The sequence below is a fragment of the Oryza brachyantha genome, chromosome 1 (genome assembly GCF_000231095.2).
Source record: "Oryza brachyantha chromosome 1, ObraRS2, whole genome shotgun sequence".
Lineage (NCBI taxonomy): Eukaryota > Viridiplantae > Streptophyta > Magnoliopsida > Poales > Poaceae > Oryza > Oryza brachyantha.
Genome location: NC_023163.2, coordinates 1,881,718 through 1,899,242, shown reverse-complemented (window position 1 = coordinate 1,899,242; position 17,525 = coordinate 1,881,718). Strand labels below are relative to the sequence as shown.

General features: G+C 40.6%; 2 protein-coding genes and 1 long non-coding RNA gene across 7 annotated transcripts; all 3 read right to left on the bottom strand.

Annotated features, from left to right (window-relative positions):
- Positions 1 to 402: 402 nt before the first annotated feature.
- Positions 403 to 3,590, bottom strand: LOC107303457. 2 transcript variants are annotated; one of them, XR_001549418.2, is made up of 4 exons: positions 3,264 to 3,590; positions 2,935 to 3,187; positions 1,187 to 1,575; positions 403 to 1,092 (listed from the first exon to the last, which is right to left on the bottom strand). It is a non-coding gene; the product is annotated as an uncharacterized LOC107303457 (long non-coding RNA). The 2 variants fall into 2 exon arrangements; XR_005812051.1 differs by lacking the exon at positions 2,935 to 3,187 and having other exon boundaries at positions 408 to 1,092; positions 3,264 to 3,586.
- A 130-nt stretch (positions 3,591 to 3,720) lies between these two features.
- LOC102714971 lies at positions 3,721 to 4,459 on the bottom strand. The gene has a single exon (XM_006645432.3). The coding sequence runs from the start codon at positions 4,362 to 4,364 to the stop codon at positions 4,029 to 4,031; it is 336 nt and encodes a 111-aa protein (XP_006645495.1). The 5' UTR covers positions 4,365 to 4,459; the 3' UTR covers positions 3,721 to 4,028.
- An 8,187-nt stretch (positions 4,460 to 12,646) lies between these two features.
- Positions 12,647 to 16,585, bottom strand: LOC107304373. 4 transcript variants are annotated; one of them, XR_001550443.2, is made up of 5 exons: positions 15,429 to 15,824; positions 15,096 to 15,346; positions 14,960 to 14,993; positions 13,456 to 13,712; positions 12,647 to 13,328 (listed from the first exon to the last, which is right to left on the bottom strand). XR_001550443.2 is itself a non-coding variant. In XM_015838209.2 (4 exons), the coding sequence occupies exons 1-3, from the start codon at positions 16,495 to 16,497 to the stop codon at positions 13,573 to 13,575; spliced, it is 459 nt and encodes a 152-aa protein (XP_015693695.1). In that variant the 5' UTR covers positions 16,498 to 16,585; the 3' UTR covers positions 12,650 to 13,328; positions 13,456 to 13,572. The 4 variants fall into 4 exon arrangements, 1 of the variants encoding a protein (XP_015693695.1); XR_001550441.2 differs by lacking the exon at positions 14,960 to 14,993 and having other exon boundaries at positions 12,650 to 13,328; positions 15,429 to 15,606; XM_015838209.2 differs by lacking the exons at positions 14,960 to 14,993; positions 15,096 to 15,346; positions 15,429 to 15,824 and adding exons at positions 14,651 to 14,652; positions 16,178 to 16,585 and having other exon boundaries at positions 12,650 to 13,328; positions 13,456 to 13,709.
- Positions 16,586 to 17,525: the final 940 nt, after the last annotated feature.

Below are 17,525 nucleotides of genomic sequence, written 5' to 3'. Positions count from 1 at the left end.
ATATTTACTTGTTCTTGCTAGTTCTTCGATTGCTCACAGGACAAGTGCCCTCGTGGCTGACGTCGCGCAACGCAAGATCGTGACGACCATTGGAGGAGGTGTATTGGTTGCTAAGGCGCAGCATTCTTGGACAGCTGTAGTCAGGCCATGAACAACATCTCCTCTTTAATCGAGTTATCCTCTTATCGAGAGATCACTAAGGGTGTTAAATCAGCCGTTAAAGTACCAATTACCCTTTGTCAGAAATTTTATTTTTATTCTCGTATTTTTATCACACGATCCTTGTCTAGAGTAGTGACGCCCTGTTTACATAGATTTTTCCTTACGCAGTAAAATTTAAGCTTATACATCTGCCTAAAAATGTAGTATAGAATTAAATAGTACATCCCACTGTCTTCTCTTGTTGACAAGCTTTCAGATTCCATCGAGGCTGCATAGTGCGCTAACTTATGTATATTTGCTAGTCATCCAAAAGTTCACTTCACTTTTAGTCCATTGTACAACACAGACTGAACTTATGATTTCTGAAGTCAGTTTTATACCTCATAAACTTAAATCAGGCAAAACAATGACACTGTAACTACTTGGGGCTTGGTAATCATTAACTATTTAACTGTATCATTTGGAAAGGAACTTGCCTATGATGTTCTTTATAATTTATATCCTCTTCTAGAAATATATGATAACTCAAGAAATTCCACAGATACAGGTTACTATTGCCCCACATAATTGGTAAGAGCACTCCTCTTCTTCGAGCTATTGAGCAATCACTCAATTGGTAGGGTTTTCACAGGACATAACAAATTACCCTATCAAACCCTGACAACCTTTTGTGAATAAATCTAATTGCAGTTTAGTTATTTCAGATGGTACCTATATGGCACAAATCGAGTGCAATTGGAGTAATTGCAAACTCAGCACAAAACCATATCAATACAAAAGCAAGAGAGTATTGAGCTGAAATGGGAGATCCAAGTTGAAAAAAAAATAGGAAAGTATACCCAGCGCCCTGGGCACAAGGACCTGATGCGCCTGCTCCGAGAAGATGGTTGCCGAGTGCGACGAAGAGCTTGCTGCGTCCTGCACCGCTCCCTGCAGATTCTCCACGGCTGAAGAAAAATTTATACAAAAAAATACAGACCCTGGCATACATAGCCTGATTCCTCAATATGCAAGTGATCCATACCTGAAGGCGGAAAATACCACACCAAAGAACTGGTCAGAACACTACTCAGGTCTGTGCTAACTGTGAAGTCACTCGAGTGTATCTTGTTTTTACTGAACATACCAAATTGCTCTATCAAATTTTGATTTGTTACCATCATATGAAATTCTTCTAAGCATCACTTGTCACCACACAACAATAAGTCATTGCCAACAGAATGCATGGGGCAAGCGTGTAGCAGATGCTGATAAGGCATAGCAATTTGTGCGCACAGGCAGAGAGAAATCTCCTGGCAAAGTTGTATCTGTCACAAGCCTGTGATACACTTCTTTTGCTGCTCTTTGACAGGTTGAATGGACCTTTAAAATCAGAATAGATGGCTCCGGTGTTCTTACAAGTCAATTTCCCTCCTACGGAAAAATAGAAACACCATAGTATCTTTCAATAAAGGGTTGTTACTGATGGTTAAATCTATTGTTAGGTACATGAAACAGATAAGACACAGGAATGAATAAATAATGCCCCTTTGAAAGTTATACTTTACCCGCCTTTTCTGTTTTACTAATGCTTCAGAACCGTACCTGGCATTCCTATTTACCCCCACACAAACATACACACACAGTCCCCTGGGCTCCCCATGGGGCAACACACAGACCACCGGCAAACAAAAGAAACATGCAAACAATCTAACCATATTTGTATTGAATACTAAAATAGTTGAATCACAGTCTACAACTCCACCAACTAGAATAACAGCATTTAATACTCTGTTACATACATCTAAGACAAATTCACAATAAGATTTTTTACAAGGTGTATTACGGTGCGGAAGATACCACATGTCCTTAACGCCTTATCATCTCTTTTCCTAATGCTTCCTCATCTGCTCTACTCTCTCTTTTTTTATTCTTTGCTCCTAAGTTAATATGAATGTCTGTAGGACCTACTGCCCTGGCCTTCGGTTGTCATGCCGCATTTCATAAATACACAAAAGGCCATTTTAAACAATTCATAAGAGATCAACATATCGAGATGCTCTCAAAACTTCAGCAATCTAAAAGTTAATAATGAATCGATGTCATTTTAGCAAAACTCCCATTCAATTCTAATTATATGAATTGCCAATAGCAGCAGCCAGAATATGGTCAAATACACAGCTTGTATGTTACTGCCAGCAATCTAAAAATTTCCTAATGAATCAAATAAATACTCAGAGAGGATATAATATACATAAATAAACACTAATGGGATTGTACTGTAGCACATGGGTGGTGAAATGCATATTTTTTCTTTACGAGGGGTTAAATCCCTTCTCCACATCCATTAAAACAAAATTAGTCATCCTGAACCATCGATATGAAGCTCAACATAACAAGATGCTCTGAATGGTTCAGCAATTTTACTAAATTTAAATGTTTTATAGCTATGTATACACCAATAGTAACAATCATCAACTATTGCAATGAACAAGAGCAATATATAACTGAAGACAGTCTACACCGTTTATTGATATGAAAACATAAGAACAGGAAGCCAGTTCAATGAGTATATAGCAAAGAGAAAAGGACATCTAAGATTGATGTGAGGATTAATATCGATTGATTCTATATCTCCCTAAGACTATTTTTCATCACTAGAGCTCGCAACAGAGAACCTACCATCCAATAGATAGCCATACAAAGTTCAGAACAATCTGCGTGCTCAAAAGCATCCTCAGGCAAGTAGGATTACATGGGTTATAATTAGTAAATGAAGATGCGGGTACTCACGAAGTAGGTAGAACTCAATGAACAGGACCCCAAAGCACATCGAGGATGCTGTCCTCTAAACCCCAAATGCCCAACACACAGACATGCCTGCGTACATCGACCTCAGCGATGGCGACCAGATCGGTGCCCGGCGGGCGCATGTTCGCGAAGGTGGGGGATGGCCCCGGAAGAGGGGTCCCGGCGATACCAATCGGATCTGGGCCGAGAGGAATCTCGCCCGCCGCACGAGCTACCGCCGCCTCGAAGTAAACCACTTGTGAAAACGCGAGAGCCAAGTTGAGATAGAGAGGGGAATAGGGGATCAATCAGGCGGAGAGAAGGCGCCGTACCAGCCCACCAGCGAGGGGAGGGCGGAGGCGCCGCCCCGCCGGCGAAGCAGCAGCCGGCTCACCGAGGCATGGCCGACTGGCCACAACGGCGGCAAGGTCAAGGGTCAGATGCTGGATGTGGGCTCACTTCTATGGCCCCACCCTTCTCTCCCGTCGTAACAGTAACAGTCAAAATCACGAGCGGAAAAAGAGGGGAAAAAATGCTGTTTCGCGCCGCAAGGACACGACGGCGAGGAGGCAAGCTGTCGAATAGAACACCGACGGCGAGCGGCGTGGAGAGACGCCACAGCGCCGCCTCCAGAGCAACGCGGTCCCCCACCGCCGCCGAAATCGGGCGGTGATGGGGGCAATTGTTGATCAACTTGGTAATGAAATGATAATTTGAGAGGAAATCGCAGGAGAGTCAGGAAAAAAGAAGAATCGTCTTTCGAGTAGATGATCTCCTAAAGGAGAACAACGTTGCGCAGTGTAGACCCAAAATTTGCGACAGGAAATTCATCAATCCATGCATTAGTTAACTCTACAACAGCAGCAGCAAGAAGAGAGAGAGAGAGTGATCAAATCGATGTGCATATATAGTCGAGGTGAGATACACAACAACAACGACATGATCCAAACGGCAAGCTACAAGAGACCAAGTGAAATTAAGCATAAGCAAGCAGCATCACTTAACTAAAACAAGATAGATGATGATAACATTAGCTTTATGTGTTCGATAGCTAGCGTGAGCGGCGGCGATGTCGGTCTTGGGCACGTGATGATGAATTACCGCAGCAGCGCGGCCCCCGTAAGGCCAACGGCGACGAGGAAGGGCGCGATGGAGGCGTAGATGAACTTGTCGCCGGCATCACGGCGGCCGCGTGGGTCGTCGGCGACCCAGACGGCGGCGCCCACCTGCGCCATTCCGGCGAGGAAGGAACCTACAAGGGCGAGGAGGTAGTAGATGCCGTTACCGAAGGCCAGCAGCGGGTCGTACGCGGCGGCCACCAGGTTGACGATCAGTGAGGCTGTGATGAGGCCGAGCGCCCCCAGCACCGTCGGGATGTTGGAGGCTGCACCGTCGGCCTCCCCTCCCCGGCGAGAAACGTCCACCTTCACCATCGTCAGCGAACAGCGAAAATTTAGGAGGTTGGAGCAAGGAATGTGGCGGTACAGATGCAATATCTACTCGTACGGAGAGTGTTGTGCCGTGCAGTTATGCGCGCCTCGAGAGTGTGCTACTCACCCCCGCTGGGAACTTCATATATATAGGCCACCCACGACGGACGCGAAGTTACGGATTTTGTTGAGTCTCCTTCCCCTGCTCTGACGGTAGAATTTAATTAAATTTTATTGAATAAATATGATTAAATTATATTACTAATAATATTTAGTAGTAGTAAAATTTTTAAGAAGTATTATCATTTTTTTAACTATGAGCCTGAAAAACCGCCATGGATCGCATCCTCGCTGGCACGGATGTCTTTGTATTGCTATTTTGTTTGCAAAAAATATCTAAATTACAATATACTACTAATCAATTAATTACCAAATTACTAAAATATATTTTTAATTAATAGTTTAGGGCATCGAAATGGAGAGGGACCCTGCCGTCGAAATGGAAAGGGACTCTACCGTGCGTGTTCGGAGCCGTCCTTTGGGTCTTGTGTGTCGTTTTCTCGGGAGAAGGGGAAAATAGTAGATTGGAAAAGGAAGCTACCAAGGCCCAGCCATAAGCGAGGCGACGGAGGCATAGAATAGAAGAACCTGTTGCCGGCAGAGAAGTCCTCGGACGCCCAGGCGAAAGCCACTGCCAGTGCCTGTTCACGATAATAACAGGCGCTGTCGTTACGACTCTGCAACGATGGCTCGGACGTTGTAATCTTATGGACAAGGCGTGACGAGGCCGAGCACCCACAGCGAGTGACAGCCACCATCGACACCGCTCCAGGGTCTTAACTTGCGGCCCGTCTTTTTACTTATGCTTATGTTTATAAGTTAAAATTTAATTTAAATTTTAAGCCTTAAATTTATTAAGAATTTAGAGTTTTTTTATCGTAATTTATTTTCAAACTTAACTTTTAGATCGATAAGAACACGTATATAAAAATATTATTTATAATTTTGTAAATTTTATTTTCTTGTGTTTACAAAAAAAATTTATAATACAAACTAACATGGTGGCCTGCGCAAAATTGCGCAGCTAGCACTACTTTTTTTTTACAAAATTGCATATATAATTTCATGTTGTATTACTAAGATATATTAGTAACAATGATGATTTTAAACTTCTGCCTAACTTGACCGGTATGATTGTATATGTTTGATATATGATTATTATATCCTATGTCCATAAAATTTCTAGTGTTCTCGTATTTCCACGTGGACGGACTCTTCTCCTAAAAATAATCTTTTTAATTTTTATCTGAATTTTTGTTTTTTCCTAATCTGTGACTCCACAAGTATGGTCCAGCTCAGCTCGTGATAGTACACCTCATCGTTGTCGACCAAATCCGTTGGATCGTAGATAAATTTTGCCCCCTTCTCACGCACGATCGTATAATAATACATGTATACATCTTATCTTTTTCTTATCTTATATTTTTCCTGTTATAATGCGCTTGAAGCTAATTGGTTGCCATATGAATGTATATTATGCGATTATAAACCTAATCTGTCCGATCAAATCACGCGATGGATCTTTTCTCTTTTTTTTTCTATAAACCTGATTAGTCCGATTGAATTTTTCTTTTTTTTGATTTTTCTTTTTTTCTCTTATTTTTCTTCAATTAATATCAGAATTTCTATACCGCGAGAGACAACGTGGAGCCTCCTTTTTCTATTAAAATAACGTGGAGGCCTCCCCTCCCCGGCGAGCAACGACCACCTTCACCATCGTCAGCGAACAGCGAAAATCTAGGAGGTTGGAGCAAGGAATCTTGTGCGCTCCCCCGCTTGAAACGAAACTGCAACATGGAATATATATACAGCTAGGAGTGAACCCACCACCCATGGAGCGGAAGCCGGGGGCGGAGGAACCCACCGTAACGGATGGTCGAGTGAGAGAAGCATGACGGACGCGTGCGCCTGTGCGGCCGGGGGGTGGCCGGCTGGTGAAATGCAAAAATTGTCTCGAATGGGACGGGAGCCGTTCCAAGATGCTTTCCCAGTTAAGCTAACTAATTAATATATGTACCCAAGGAAAACCACACACCCAGCCCAAGGCGCTATATATATCTCATTATCACGCGCGGCGTCGAATTGCTGCATCCTTTTTGGCTATTACAATTAGCCAATTAAATATAGAATCGTAATTAGCTTATGGTTAACTATGAATTAAGTATTACTCACTCCGTTTCATAGTGTAAGATTTTGTAGTTTTGTCTAAATTTATATGTATATTAATTAATCTAGACATATAAATATATTATATGCATTCAAATTGATGAATTTATGCATACAATATAAAACAGAGGTAGTAGAATATTGAAATATTTTTTTAATTTTTTTTAAAAAAATATTTATGCTGAAAAATGATCGCACAAAACGTGAAAAGAAAACAATGAATATCAGGAAAGTACCAAATCTTATTCAGCAGTTTAGAATGGGCAATATATACACGTATGCTCATTCTATCTAGCCATTCCGTTGATGATGACGAGTGGGTGGAATTTCAGGGGATCAAGTCTGCCTGGAAGTGGAAATGAATCCAACGGAAGCTTCCTCGGGAGAAGCCGTTCTGTCCTGCCTGATTAAAAGCGTCGCTGTCGTCACCCCGACGGCTGTGTTATACGTAGCCACGTAGGGGGTGTTTGTCGAGAAAATAAAAAAAATTTGAATTTGATTAGATGTTAGAAGAATGTTTTGGACACGAATGAAAAACGAATTTCACGGTTTATCTAAAAACCGTGAGACAAATCTTTTAAGCATAATTAATCTGTCATTACCGCATACAGTTTACTGTAGCAGTTATGGCTAATTGCGGACTAATTATGCTCAAAAAATTCGTCTCGTAGTTTCTCATGTAAATGTGTAATTAATTTTTGCTTTATCTATATTTGTTGTTCTATTTATGTGTCTAAAAATTTGATGTGATGTTTTTGGAACATTTTTTGCAACTAAACATGGCGCTATACCGATTGAGGCATAGGTGACTGTACTCCCTCCGTTACAATAGGGCCAGTAATATTTGTTGCTTAGGATAAAATTTTGTTAAATTTTTAAAATTTTGACCATCGATAATTTATTAAATATTTAGTTTAAATGCAAAACAAATATACTTAGATTCTCCTTGGAAAATATTAGCATAATATTATAAAATTATTAGATTTGATAAACTAAAAACTTAATTATAGCACAAAATTGTTTGAAGAAACTCTAGAAGTTTGAACAAATTAATCTGTTCCATAATATAATAATATGTACATGCAAGTATATATTTACTAGCACATCTCTCTGGCACTAAATTTGATTTATTTAAGTTTATCACCATCAAAGCACTCGACCACGCTACATATACGCATGCATACATGAATTAAGTCAATCTGATGGTTATATACATGAATTAAGTCAATCTGATGGTTATAAATATGTCTTGATCTTTGTGCTAGTTGCACCTTATATTCTAGAACAACGTGAGTATCTGTTTCCTCACTATTGTATGGGCAGTGAATTGGCTCCACTGTTCTTGTGTTTGGCCGATAGTCTTTCCCTTTGTAATGATATTGTTTTCCACGGTGTTCTGATGTTTAACAAATTAGGCCATGGTGTTATGATGTGTTAACAAATCAAGACATGGCGTTATGATGTTTAACAAATCAAGACATGGTGTTCTGATGCTTAACAAATTAGGCGGTTGGTAAAGCATGCGTGACGTCCTTGGTTATGTATTCTGATATTTAATAAACTAGACGTTTGCTAAAGTATGCGCATGACCTGGTTGTTCTTGTTGCTAAACCACAGCATTTCCTCTAGTTATCGATAAGCTGATCAGCTGGGATGGATGAAGATTCGGGAGAAATTAACAAGAAATGTGCATCGTTAAAGAATTATTGAGAACAATAAGGGGCGTGTTCCCGGGGGGGAGGGGGGGGGGGGCAAGTTTAGTAGTATAGCTAACCACTGGCTCCAATTCATCTACAGTTAATTTAATAGCTAATTTCTACAAAACATCACGTATAATACGTGGTCTCACATGTCATACACACATTTTGTCTTGGAGCCCGTGTGCAACTGGTTATAAATTAGTAGCTCACCTCTCTTCTCTCTCCTCTTATCTCTTTAAAATATGCTTATAGCTGGCTTATAGTCTGCTATTGTACCTGCTCTAAGTTATCTTAGCTTTCTCGTTTTCCGCGCGACCACACGCATGCTTCCCAAACTTCTAAACGGTGTATTTTTTAAAAAAAGTTCTATAAAAAATTATTTTAAAAAATCATATTAGTTTATTTTATATTTTTTTAAATAATAAATAACTAATTAATTATATACTAATATATTACTATGTTTTTCGCGCCGGATAAATAACACACCGTCTCACCCCAAATAAACGCAGCCAAGAAGGTTGTATCACAATAGTTGTCGGCCAACACGGCCGCCATCTTGGACACAGCGGTGTCGGCCTCCGGCTGGCGGGGAGCATCACCAACAGTTGCTGTGCCGCCATTTAATCTCCCCACCGATTCGTAGCTGCTCGATCCTCTCCTTGATGAACTACAAACTCGAGTAGATCGGCGGTGAGGCAAGTTTGGTAGCTTGCTGATGTGCAACTGTCGTCTGCCAGTGACGAGTATATAAAGGAGGAGGACTAACATGACAATTGAATAATTTGGAATAACAGTCAATATCGCCAAAGTTTTGCGCTAGGGTTCGAACATTTTGTTAATCATCAGCTCGTCCATTCTTTTAAACAAATCAAGAAATTTGGTGAAGTGACATGTCAAATAAGAAATTTGGTGAAGTGACATGTTAAATTTGACAAGGCAACTTGAAAGGACTCTTTTGTCTCTGGTTTAACCACGATACTACAGAAGCTAAATATACCAGCGTGATACTATCTCATCTTAATAGTCAAAACTTGAGTAGCCCTTTTTCTTTCACGCCATCGTACTTTCAATCGAACGTGCTATCCTGTATATTATTGCCATTATAAAAATATCGATAGACATAATAATTTACGAATAAAAATTTTACATACGTAATCATAGCGATATAAAAGCTAAGTCTAGAAAATATAATATAATAAAAAAATCTTAAAAACAACTTTAAATTTATAAAATTAAAAATTTTTATTTTTATTTATAAATATAAAAGCCAAAAGATGGACGTGGGAGTCGCCGGTTTGGCCGACTCAGCGCTTCACCGGTCACGAACGTCATCGTTTCTAAAAGAAAAGCTCATGCGCGTCAGCACATGTTCGTCGAGATGGCCGAGAGGCGCGCGCAACTGAGATTTGAGAGTGATGGCCTGATGGGTATATGCCGTATAGGCAGTTATATATGGGGGGACACAAACGTCAAAATTCAAAAGCAACACGGGCAGCAATACGCTCGGACAGAACGGCGCCCGTGCGGACCTCTTGTCAATTTTTTTTTTTTTGGTGCCAATCTACTACAGTACTACGGAGTATATAATAGTCCTTCCACCGTCCGCCTCAGAATCCGTATGAAATTTCTGCTTCGGTAGTTGCCGAATTACAACAAGTAGAGCTGTTCGGCCGACGGGTTGGACTGCCAAGCTTTCAATGATGAGGTTGTAGGTCTGAAACCTGTGGGCCTATAAAACTAACATTTTTGTTTTCCAACTCATTCTCCAAATTATTTTTTTATTTTCATACATATTTCTTATTGCTAATTTCTCAAATTTCTCTTTTTATGTTTTTCTGTTTCTACGATCTGAAATTTCATTTTTATTGCTAAAATTTCTGTTGATTTTTCTATTCCTATGTTTTTAAGTTTATGAAATACCTTACAATTTTATAGGTTTTTTTAGTTGGCGCATATGTCAAGTCACAATGGGTTGGGGTCGGGTATAGATTTTTATAACTCTATAAAAAATATAGTTGTCTAAATATTTAAATAAATAATATCATTACTAATAAAAGGTGATATCGTCCTACATCGACCCATCCGAGTCCATGACCGCACAACCAGGTCCATCTTAGTTGAGGGAGAAATCTTACTTATGCCGTATTTATTAGAATGACAAATCATTTGACTTCGGCAACGAGCCAGTGTCATGGCATGAGAAGAGGTCCATGCATAATACTTGTCGACGGTTAGTTCGGCAATAATATATGAGGTGGCTAGCAAGGCGTAGAGAATGATGGTTAGTACGAAGAAGAAGGTTTGCATAGGTTTAGACTCTCGGCTAGCGAGATAATACTCTAATTCTGCTTGACGATTGTATTCGGTGGTATGTAGATGTGTCAATTTGTCTTCTCTGCGGGGTGTCCCGTGTCCTCTTATATAGTGGGGGATATAACTTATAGATAGAGTCCTAATCTAACAAGCTCAACCGGATATGATAGAGTTCGGTGTTCCCGGCATACCATCCGAATATTATCAGACTCCATGACTAATCATGTACAGATAACATTGCATTCTTATTCTATACCACCTAACTTATACGTACATGTACATATTTCGGATACCCCTAGTACATGTGTCATATGATACTTTTATTTTTTTAAAAGAATCCAAGTAGTAATACAATTAACAACAAAAATGAAATCGTAATAGTGTTAGGATTATGTTACTTTTTGAAAAGAATATAAGCAGATGTTTTGCCTAAAGAGAACATGAAATTCACGTCCAATTTGGAATCCAGTCACAACCTAACACCACCACCACCACTCGCTACCGCTCATGGTAAGAAAATAACTAAAAAACTGAAAATTAAAAAGGTCTTAGTAGTTGTCACTATGCACAGTTAAAATTGGATATTTGCATCAAAGAAAAAAAAGTCAAAGAGAATAGGACTTAGAGTATTTGGTTAAAAATGTCATAACAGTGTATATTGTTCATCTGTCTCTTTTCGTTGTCGAAAGACCATATTTCTTATTTAATTAGTTTACACAATTGAGCATAATTTACTATTTGTAATTATAAGCTTCCCGATGCAACATATGCTTCTAAAATTAAATCAATTATATGTTGACCTATTATGACTTAACGTGCAATTTATTTAAAAATATTTTTTAATTTAGACAACTAAATTAAATTTAACTTGACCCGGTGCACAAACGGACATTTTGCTACTTAAGTTGACACGTAGAATCAATAACAAAACGCGCACTCCGATATATATTCATCTAGCTAGATAGTAACTTATCATAACATAACGCTGATACACCCCCTGAATCGACAGAGACGCAGGCAGGTGCTAACTGCTAAGCATGCACCGTGGATTATTTATATAGTACGACTATATATACTACTGGTTAGTGGTTATCGAAAATTTATATATGCTCTACCAGAACACCGCGGGCAACGATAAGCGAGGCGACGGAGGCATAGAATAGAAGAACCTGCTGCCGAAAGGCGAAAGGTCGTCGGACGCCAAGCGCCCACCTGGTCAACCTCGGCGATGGCCACGGAAATGGTGACGAGGCCCAGCACCCACACGGCCACAGCGAGTGACAACCACCACCCAAGACCGGCCCAAGGTTGTAGTAACTCGCAGCCACATCATGCTCATATGTTCAAGAATATCCATATCCTACGTACCTAACATTCATTTTTATTTCATCCATTTAAAAATAAGTAGCCAATTCTGTTTTTGTTCGTGAGAAGAAAAAGAAGTAAACTTGTTTCTCTAAACAGTTCCTAAAGTAACCTTTATGGCCCTGGCATCCTTTAATCTAATGAGAAAAGTCTCACTATCATTCAATCTTTTCATAAAATCTGCAATTGGACGAATTGTATGTGCCACCGACCCCGGTTTCGTTTCTGACTTAGCTCGTATCTGAATTACATAGATAGGTTTCATTTCCTATCGATAGGGAATGGAAACTATCACACTGATGAAGATAGGCATCTTATTTTGTTTAAGCAAAGTCACTCGGTTCACCAGAAAGAAGAGGCTCACAACTAAAGAAGGTTCTGGCATGCTTCGACTACTATAAAATAAATAAAAAAGAAATTAGAGGCCAAAGAAAGTACAATCTTAATTACTCGATTATCTCTGTTTCCTCGGCTCAAGTTAAAATTCACATATTTGTACAGTGTTTTTTATAATACGAATGATCAAACATGTGATAAAAACTTAATATCGTTATCTATTAAAATAAGTAGTATAAAATTAAATAGTACATCCCAACGCCTCTCGTGTTGAGCTTTCAGATTCAATCGAGGCTGCATAGTGCGCCAATTCATATATATTTCTTAGTAATCCAAAACACACTTTACTTTTACTTCATCGTACAACACACTGACTGAACTATGATTTCTGAAGTCAGATTTATACCTCATAAACTTAAATCCGCCTGGTACATGGGGCTTGGTAATCATTAACTATTTAGCTGCGTCATTTGGAAAGGAAATTGCATGTGATGCTCTTTATATCTGTATATCCTTCTCTAGAAATACATGATAAGCTAAGAAATTCCAGATACAGAGGTTACTACTGCCCCACATAATTGGTAAGTCTTCTTCGAGCTATTGTACAATCAACCAACTGGTATGAGTTTTCACACGACATAACAAATTATCCCATCAAACCCTGACAAGTTTTTGTGAATACATCTAATTGCAGTTTAGTTATTTCAGATGGTAGCTACATGGCACATTTTGGAGTAACTCAGTGCTGCGAGAAATCAACACACAACCAAATCCAGACAATCAAGAGAATATTGAGTTGAAATGCAAAATCCAAGGTGAAAAAACAATTCGGGAGAGTATACTCTGCGCCCTGCGCACAAGGACCTGGTACGCCGAGGGCGACGAATAGTTTGCTGCGTCTGGCACCATCGCCTGCAGATTCTCCATGGCCGAAGCAAAAAAATACATAATTGCCAGTCTCCACATATACAAAAATACAGACCCTGGCAAGCATAGCCCGATTCCTCAATATGCAGGAGATCCATACCTGAAGATGGAAAACACCACACCAAAGAACTGGTCAGATCACTACTCAGGTTTTGGCAAACGGTAAAATCACTCGAGTATATCAAGTTTTTACTGAACATATCAAATTGCTCTGTCAAATTTTGTACCATCATATGAAATTCTTCTAAGCATCACTTGTCGCCATACAACAATTAACCATTGCCAATAGAATGCATGGGCCAAGCGCGTAGCAGATGCTGATACACCATAGCAGGGTGTGCGCATCAGACAGAGCGAGATCTCCTGGCAAAGTTGTATCTGTCACAAGCCTCTGAGGCATTTCTTTTGCTGCTCTTTGACAGGTTGAATGGACCTTTAAAATCAGAATGGATGGCTCCTGTGTTCTTAAAAGTCAACTGCCCTCCTACGAAAAAACACAAACACCATAGTATCTGTCAATAAAGGGTTGTTACTGATGATTAAAAAACATAGTTTAAAATCTATTGTTAGGTCCGTGAAACAGATAAGACACAGGAATGAATAAATAATGCTCCTTTCAAAGTTATACTTTACATGCTTTTCTGTTTTACTTATGCTTCAGAACCCTACCCGGCATTCCTATTTATCCCCCCCCCCCCCCTCCCCCGGTCGCCCCGTGGGGCAACACACACAACTGTCAAACAAAAAACATGCAAACGATCTAACCATATTTGTATTGAGAACTAAAGTAGTTGAATCATAGTCTACAACTCTACCCAACTAGAATAACAGCATTCAATACTCTGTTACATACATGTAAGACAAATTTACAATAAGACTTTTTTTACAAGGTGTATTATGGTGTGAAGGGTACCACATGTCCTTAACTCCTTATCATCTCTTTTCCTAATGCTCCTCATCTGTTCTTCTCTCTCTTTTTTGATTCTTTGCTCCTAAGTTAATATGAATGTCTGTAGGACCTACTGCCCTGGCCTTAGGTTGTCATACGGCATTTTATAAATACACCAAAGGATATTTTATACAATTCATGAGAGATCAACATATCGAGATGCTCTCAAAGCAATCTAAAGCTTCATAATGAATCGATGTCATTTTAGCCAAACTCCCATTCAATTCTAATTATGTGCCAATAGCAGCGGCCAGAATATGGTCGAATACACAGCATGTATATTACTGCCAGCAATCCAAAATTTCCTAATGAATCAAACAAATGCTCAGAGAGGATACAATATCCATAAATAAAAGCTTGGTGAGCTAATTGGGTTGTACTGTAGCACACGGGTGCTGAAATACATATTTTTTGTTTACCAGGGGTTAAATCCCTTCTCCACATCCATTACAACAAAATTAGTCATCTTGAACCACTCATATGAAGATCAACATAACAAGATGCTCTGAATGGTTCAGCAATTTAACTAAATTTAAATGTCTTATAACTATATATACACCAATAGTAACAATCAATCAACTGGTGCAATGAACAAGAGCAATATATAACTGAAGATAGTCTACACTGTTTTTTGATATGAAAACATAAGAACAGGAAACCAATTCAATGAGTATATAGCAAAGAGAAAAAGACATCTAAATTGATGTTAGGATTAATATCGATTGATTCTATATCTCCCTAAGACTATTTATCATCAGTAGAGCTCGCAACATAGAACCTACCATCCAATAGATATCCACACAAATTCAGAACAATCTGCATGTTCAAAAGCATCATCAGGCAAGTTGGCAAGTAGGATTACATGGGTTATGAGGGTTATTTTATATATAATTAGTAAATGAAGATGTTGGTACTCACGAAGTAGGTAGAACTCAATGAACAGGACCTCAAAGCACATCGAGGATGCTGCCCTCTAAACCCGGAATGCCTAACACACAGACATGCCTGCGTACATCGACCTCAGCGATGGCGACCAGGCGACCAGATCGTGCCCGAGGTCGAGGAGCCCGGCTGGCGCATGTTCGCGAAGGGGGGGATGGCCCCGGAAGAGGGGTCCCGGCGATACCAATCGGATCTGTGGCCGAGAGGAATCTTGCCCGCCGCACGAGCTACCACCGATGAAAACGCGACAGCCAAGTTGAGATAGAGAGGGGAATAGGGGATCAATCAGGCGGAGAGAAGGCGCCGTACCAGGTCACCAGCGAGGGGAGGGCGGAGGCGCCGCGTCGCGCCGCGCCGCCGGCTCACCGAACCATGGCCGACTGGCCACAACGGCGGCAAGGTCAACGACAAGATGCGGGATGTGGGCCCACTTCTATGGCCCACCACCACACCATCCTCTCCCGTTGCAACAGTAACAGTCGAAATCACGAGAGGAAAAGAGGGCGGGGGGGAAGCTGTTTCGCGCCGCAAGGACACGACGGCGAGGAGGCAAGCTCTCGAATAGAACACCGACGGCGAGCGGCGTGGAGAGACGCCACAGGCCAGGCGCCGCCTCCAGAGCAACGCGGTCCCCCACCGCCGCCGAAATCGGGGCGGTGATGGGGGCAACTGTTGATGAACTTGGTAATGAAACGCCGCTATGATCGCCGCGGCGGCAGCAATGTGCATCCAGAATGTAATTAAGGTGAAAATTACTAGTACTAATTGTAAGCAGCATACTTGAAATTGAGAGATATCCACTCTTACAAACAAACATTTGTCGATTACGCCGGCGATTAATCGAACGACACACCGGACCAAGAACAGAACGAGAGGTGATCATACATAGGTGATACACACAATGGGCTAGAACAAGTACTAGTACATACCACAACTCCACAAGATTCAGCCACGACGCAGCAAGCCATCGAACAAGAAACAAACAATACAAATGGAAGCAGCGTTAATTTTATTGGCAGACAGAGCACGGGCGCTGTCTCCGGCCAGAGTGTACTTACTAGATCAGCGTCGCCGCCGATAAACCCAGGGCGGCAAGGAGCAGCGGGACGGCGGCGTAGAGCAACTTCTTGCCAGCGGCACGCCGGGCAGCTGGGTTGTCGGCCACCCACACCGAAGCTCCCACCAGGGCCACACCGCCAAAGAAGCCCCCTGCGACGGCGACATGGTTGTAGGCGGCGGTGGCGGCGCGGTCACCCGGCGCTGGCTGTAACGCTGCGAACAAAGTGGCGGCCGTGGAGATGGTGGCGACACCGACAACGCCCAACGCGGCCGCGATCTTGGAGTCGGCCTCCGGCTCGACCAGTAGCTGTGCCGCCATTTAATCTCTCGACTTGCTCGTTGAGTTCGTTGCTGAACTGGAAGAGAGATCGCCGAGAGGGCGGGTGGCTTGCTGAGTTGCTAACTACGATGAGTACATATAGCAGAGTTAAATAACCCGCACGGAAAAATAGTTTAGTTAACCAACGGAAAGTAATGGATGTTCGACAAAGCGAGATAAGAGATTCGTACATGTCATTGTCCATAAGAAAAAATAGTTTAGTTAACCAACAGAAAGTAATGGGTGCGTTTCATAAAGCGAGACAGATGTCATTGTCCAGTATCGATATATATTTCATGAAAATGTTATACACATTACATTAAATAGAGTGTCACATTAGTAAAATTTAAGTTTATTAAGGCCTTATTTAGTTCCTAAAATTTTTTTCAAAAATATCATATCGAATTTTTGGACACATAAATAAAGCATTAAATATAGATGAACCAAAAAACTAATTGTATAGTTATGAAAGAATTCTTGAGACGAATCTTTTAAACCTAATTAATCTATGATTAGACATAAGTGCTATATTAACCAACATGTGCTAATGATGGATTAATTAGGCTCAAAAGATTCGTCTCGCGGTTTCCAGGCTAGCCGTGAATTCGTTTTTTTCATTCGTGTTCGAAAACCCTTTTCAACATCGGATCAAACATTTGACGCGACACTTCTCTTAAAAATTTTCTCAATCTAAACACCCCCTAAATGAGGGAGTTTTATGAGATAAGAGAAGAGTATCATCCCATAAAACTTATCTGACTCGGTTACCTAGTTTACAATCTTGATAACCATACCAAGAAACTATGCATTGAGACTAGCCTAAGGCTCGGTTTTAAAGGGAGTTTTATGGGCAATAAATAGGGTGACATATAGTAATATTTGATCATGTGGCAATGTATTAATGAAGAGAGATAAAATAAATTTCATAGAGATAAAATCTTGTATGTATATTTACCTAGATAGTCTGTGTCTTTTATGTAACCTAGTAAACAATAATAGATGAAAGAGAGATGTTTTATCATAGTTTT

What these genes read in the sequence shown, in the direction of transcription:
- LOC107304373 (XM_015838209.2), bottom strand. Translation starts at nt 16,497, where the DNA reads ATGGCGGCACAGCTACTGGTCGAGCCGGAGGCCGACTCCAAGATCGCG.
- LOC102714971 (XM_006645432.3), bottom strand. Translation starts at nt 4,364, where the DNA reads ATGGTGAAGGTGGACGTTTCTCGCCGGGGAGGGGAGGCCGACGGTGCA.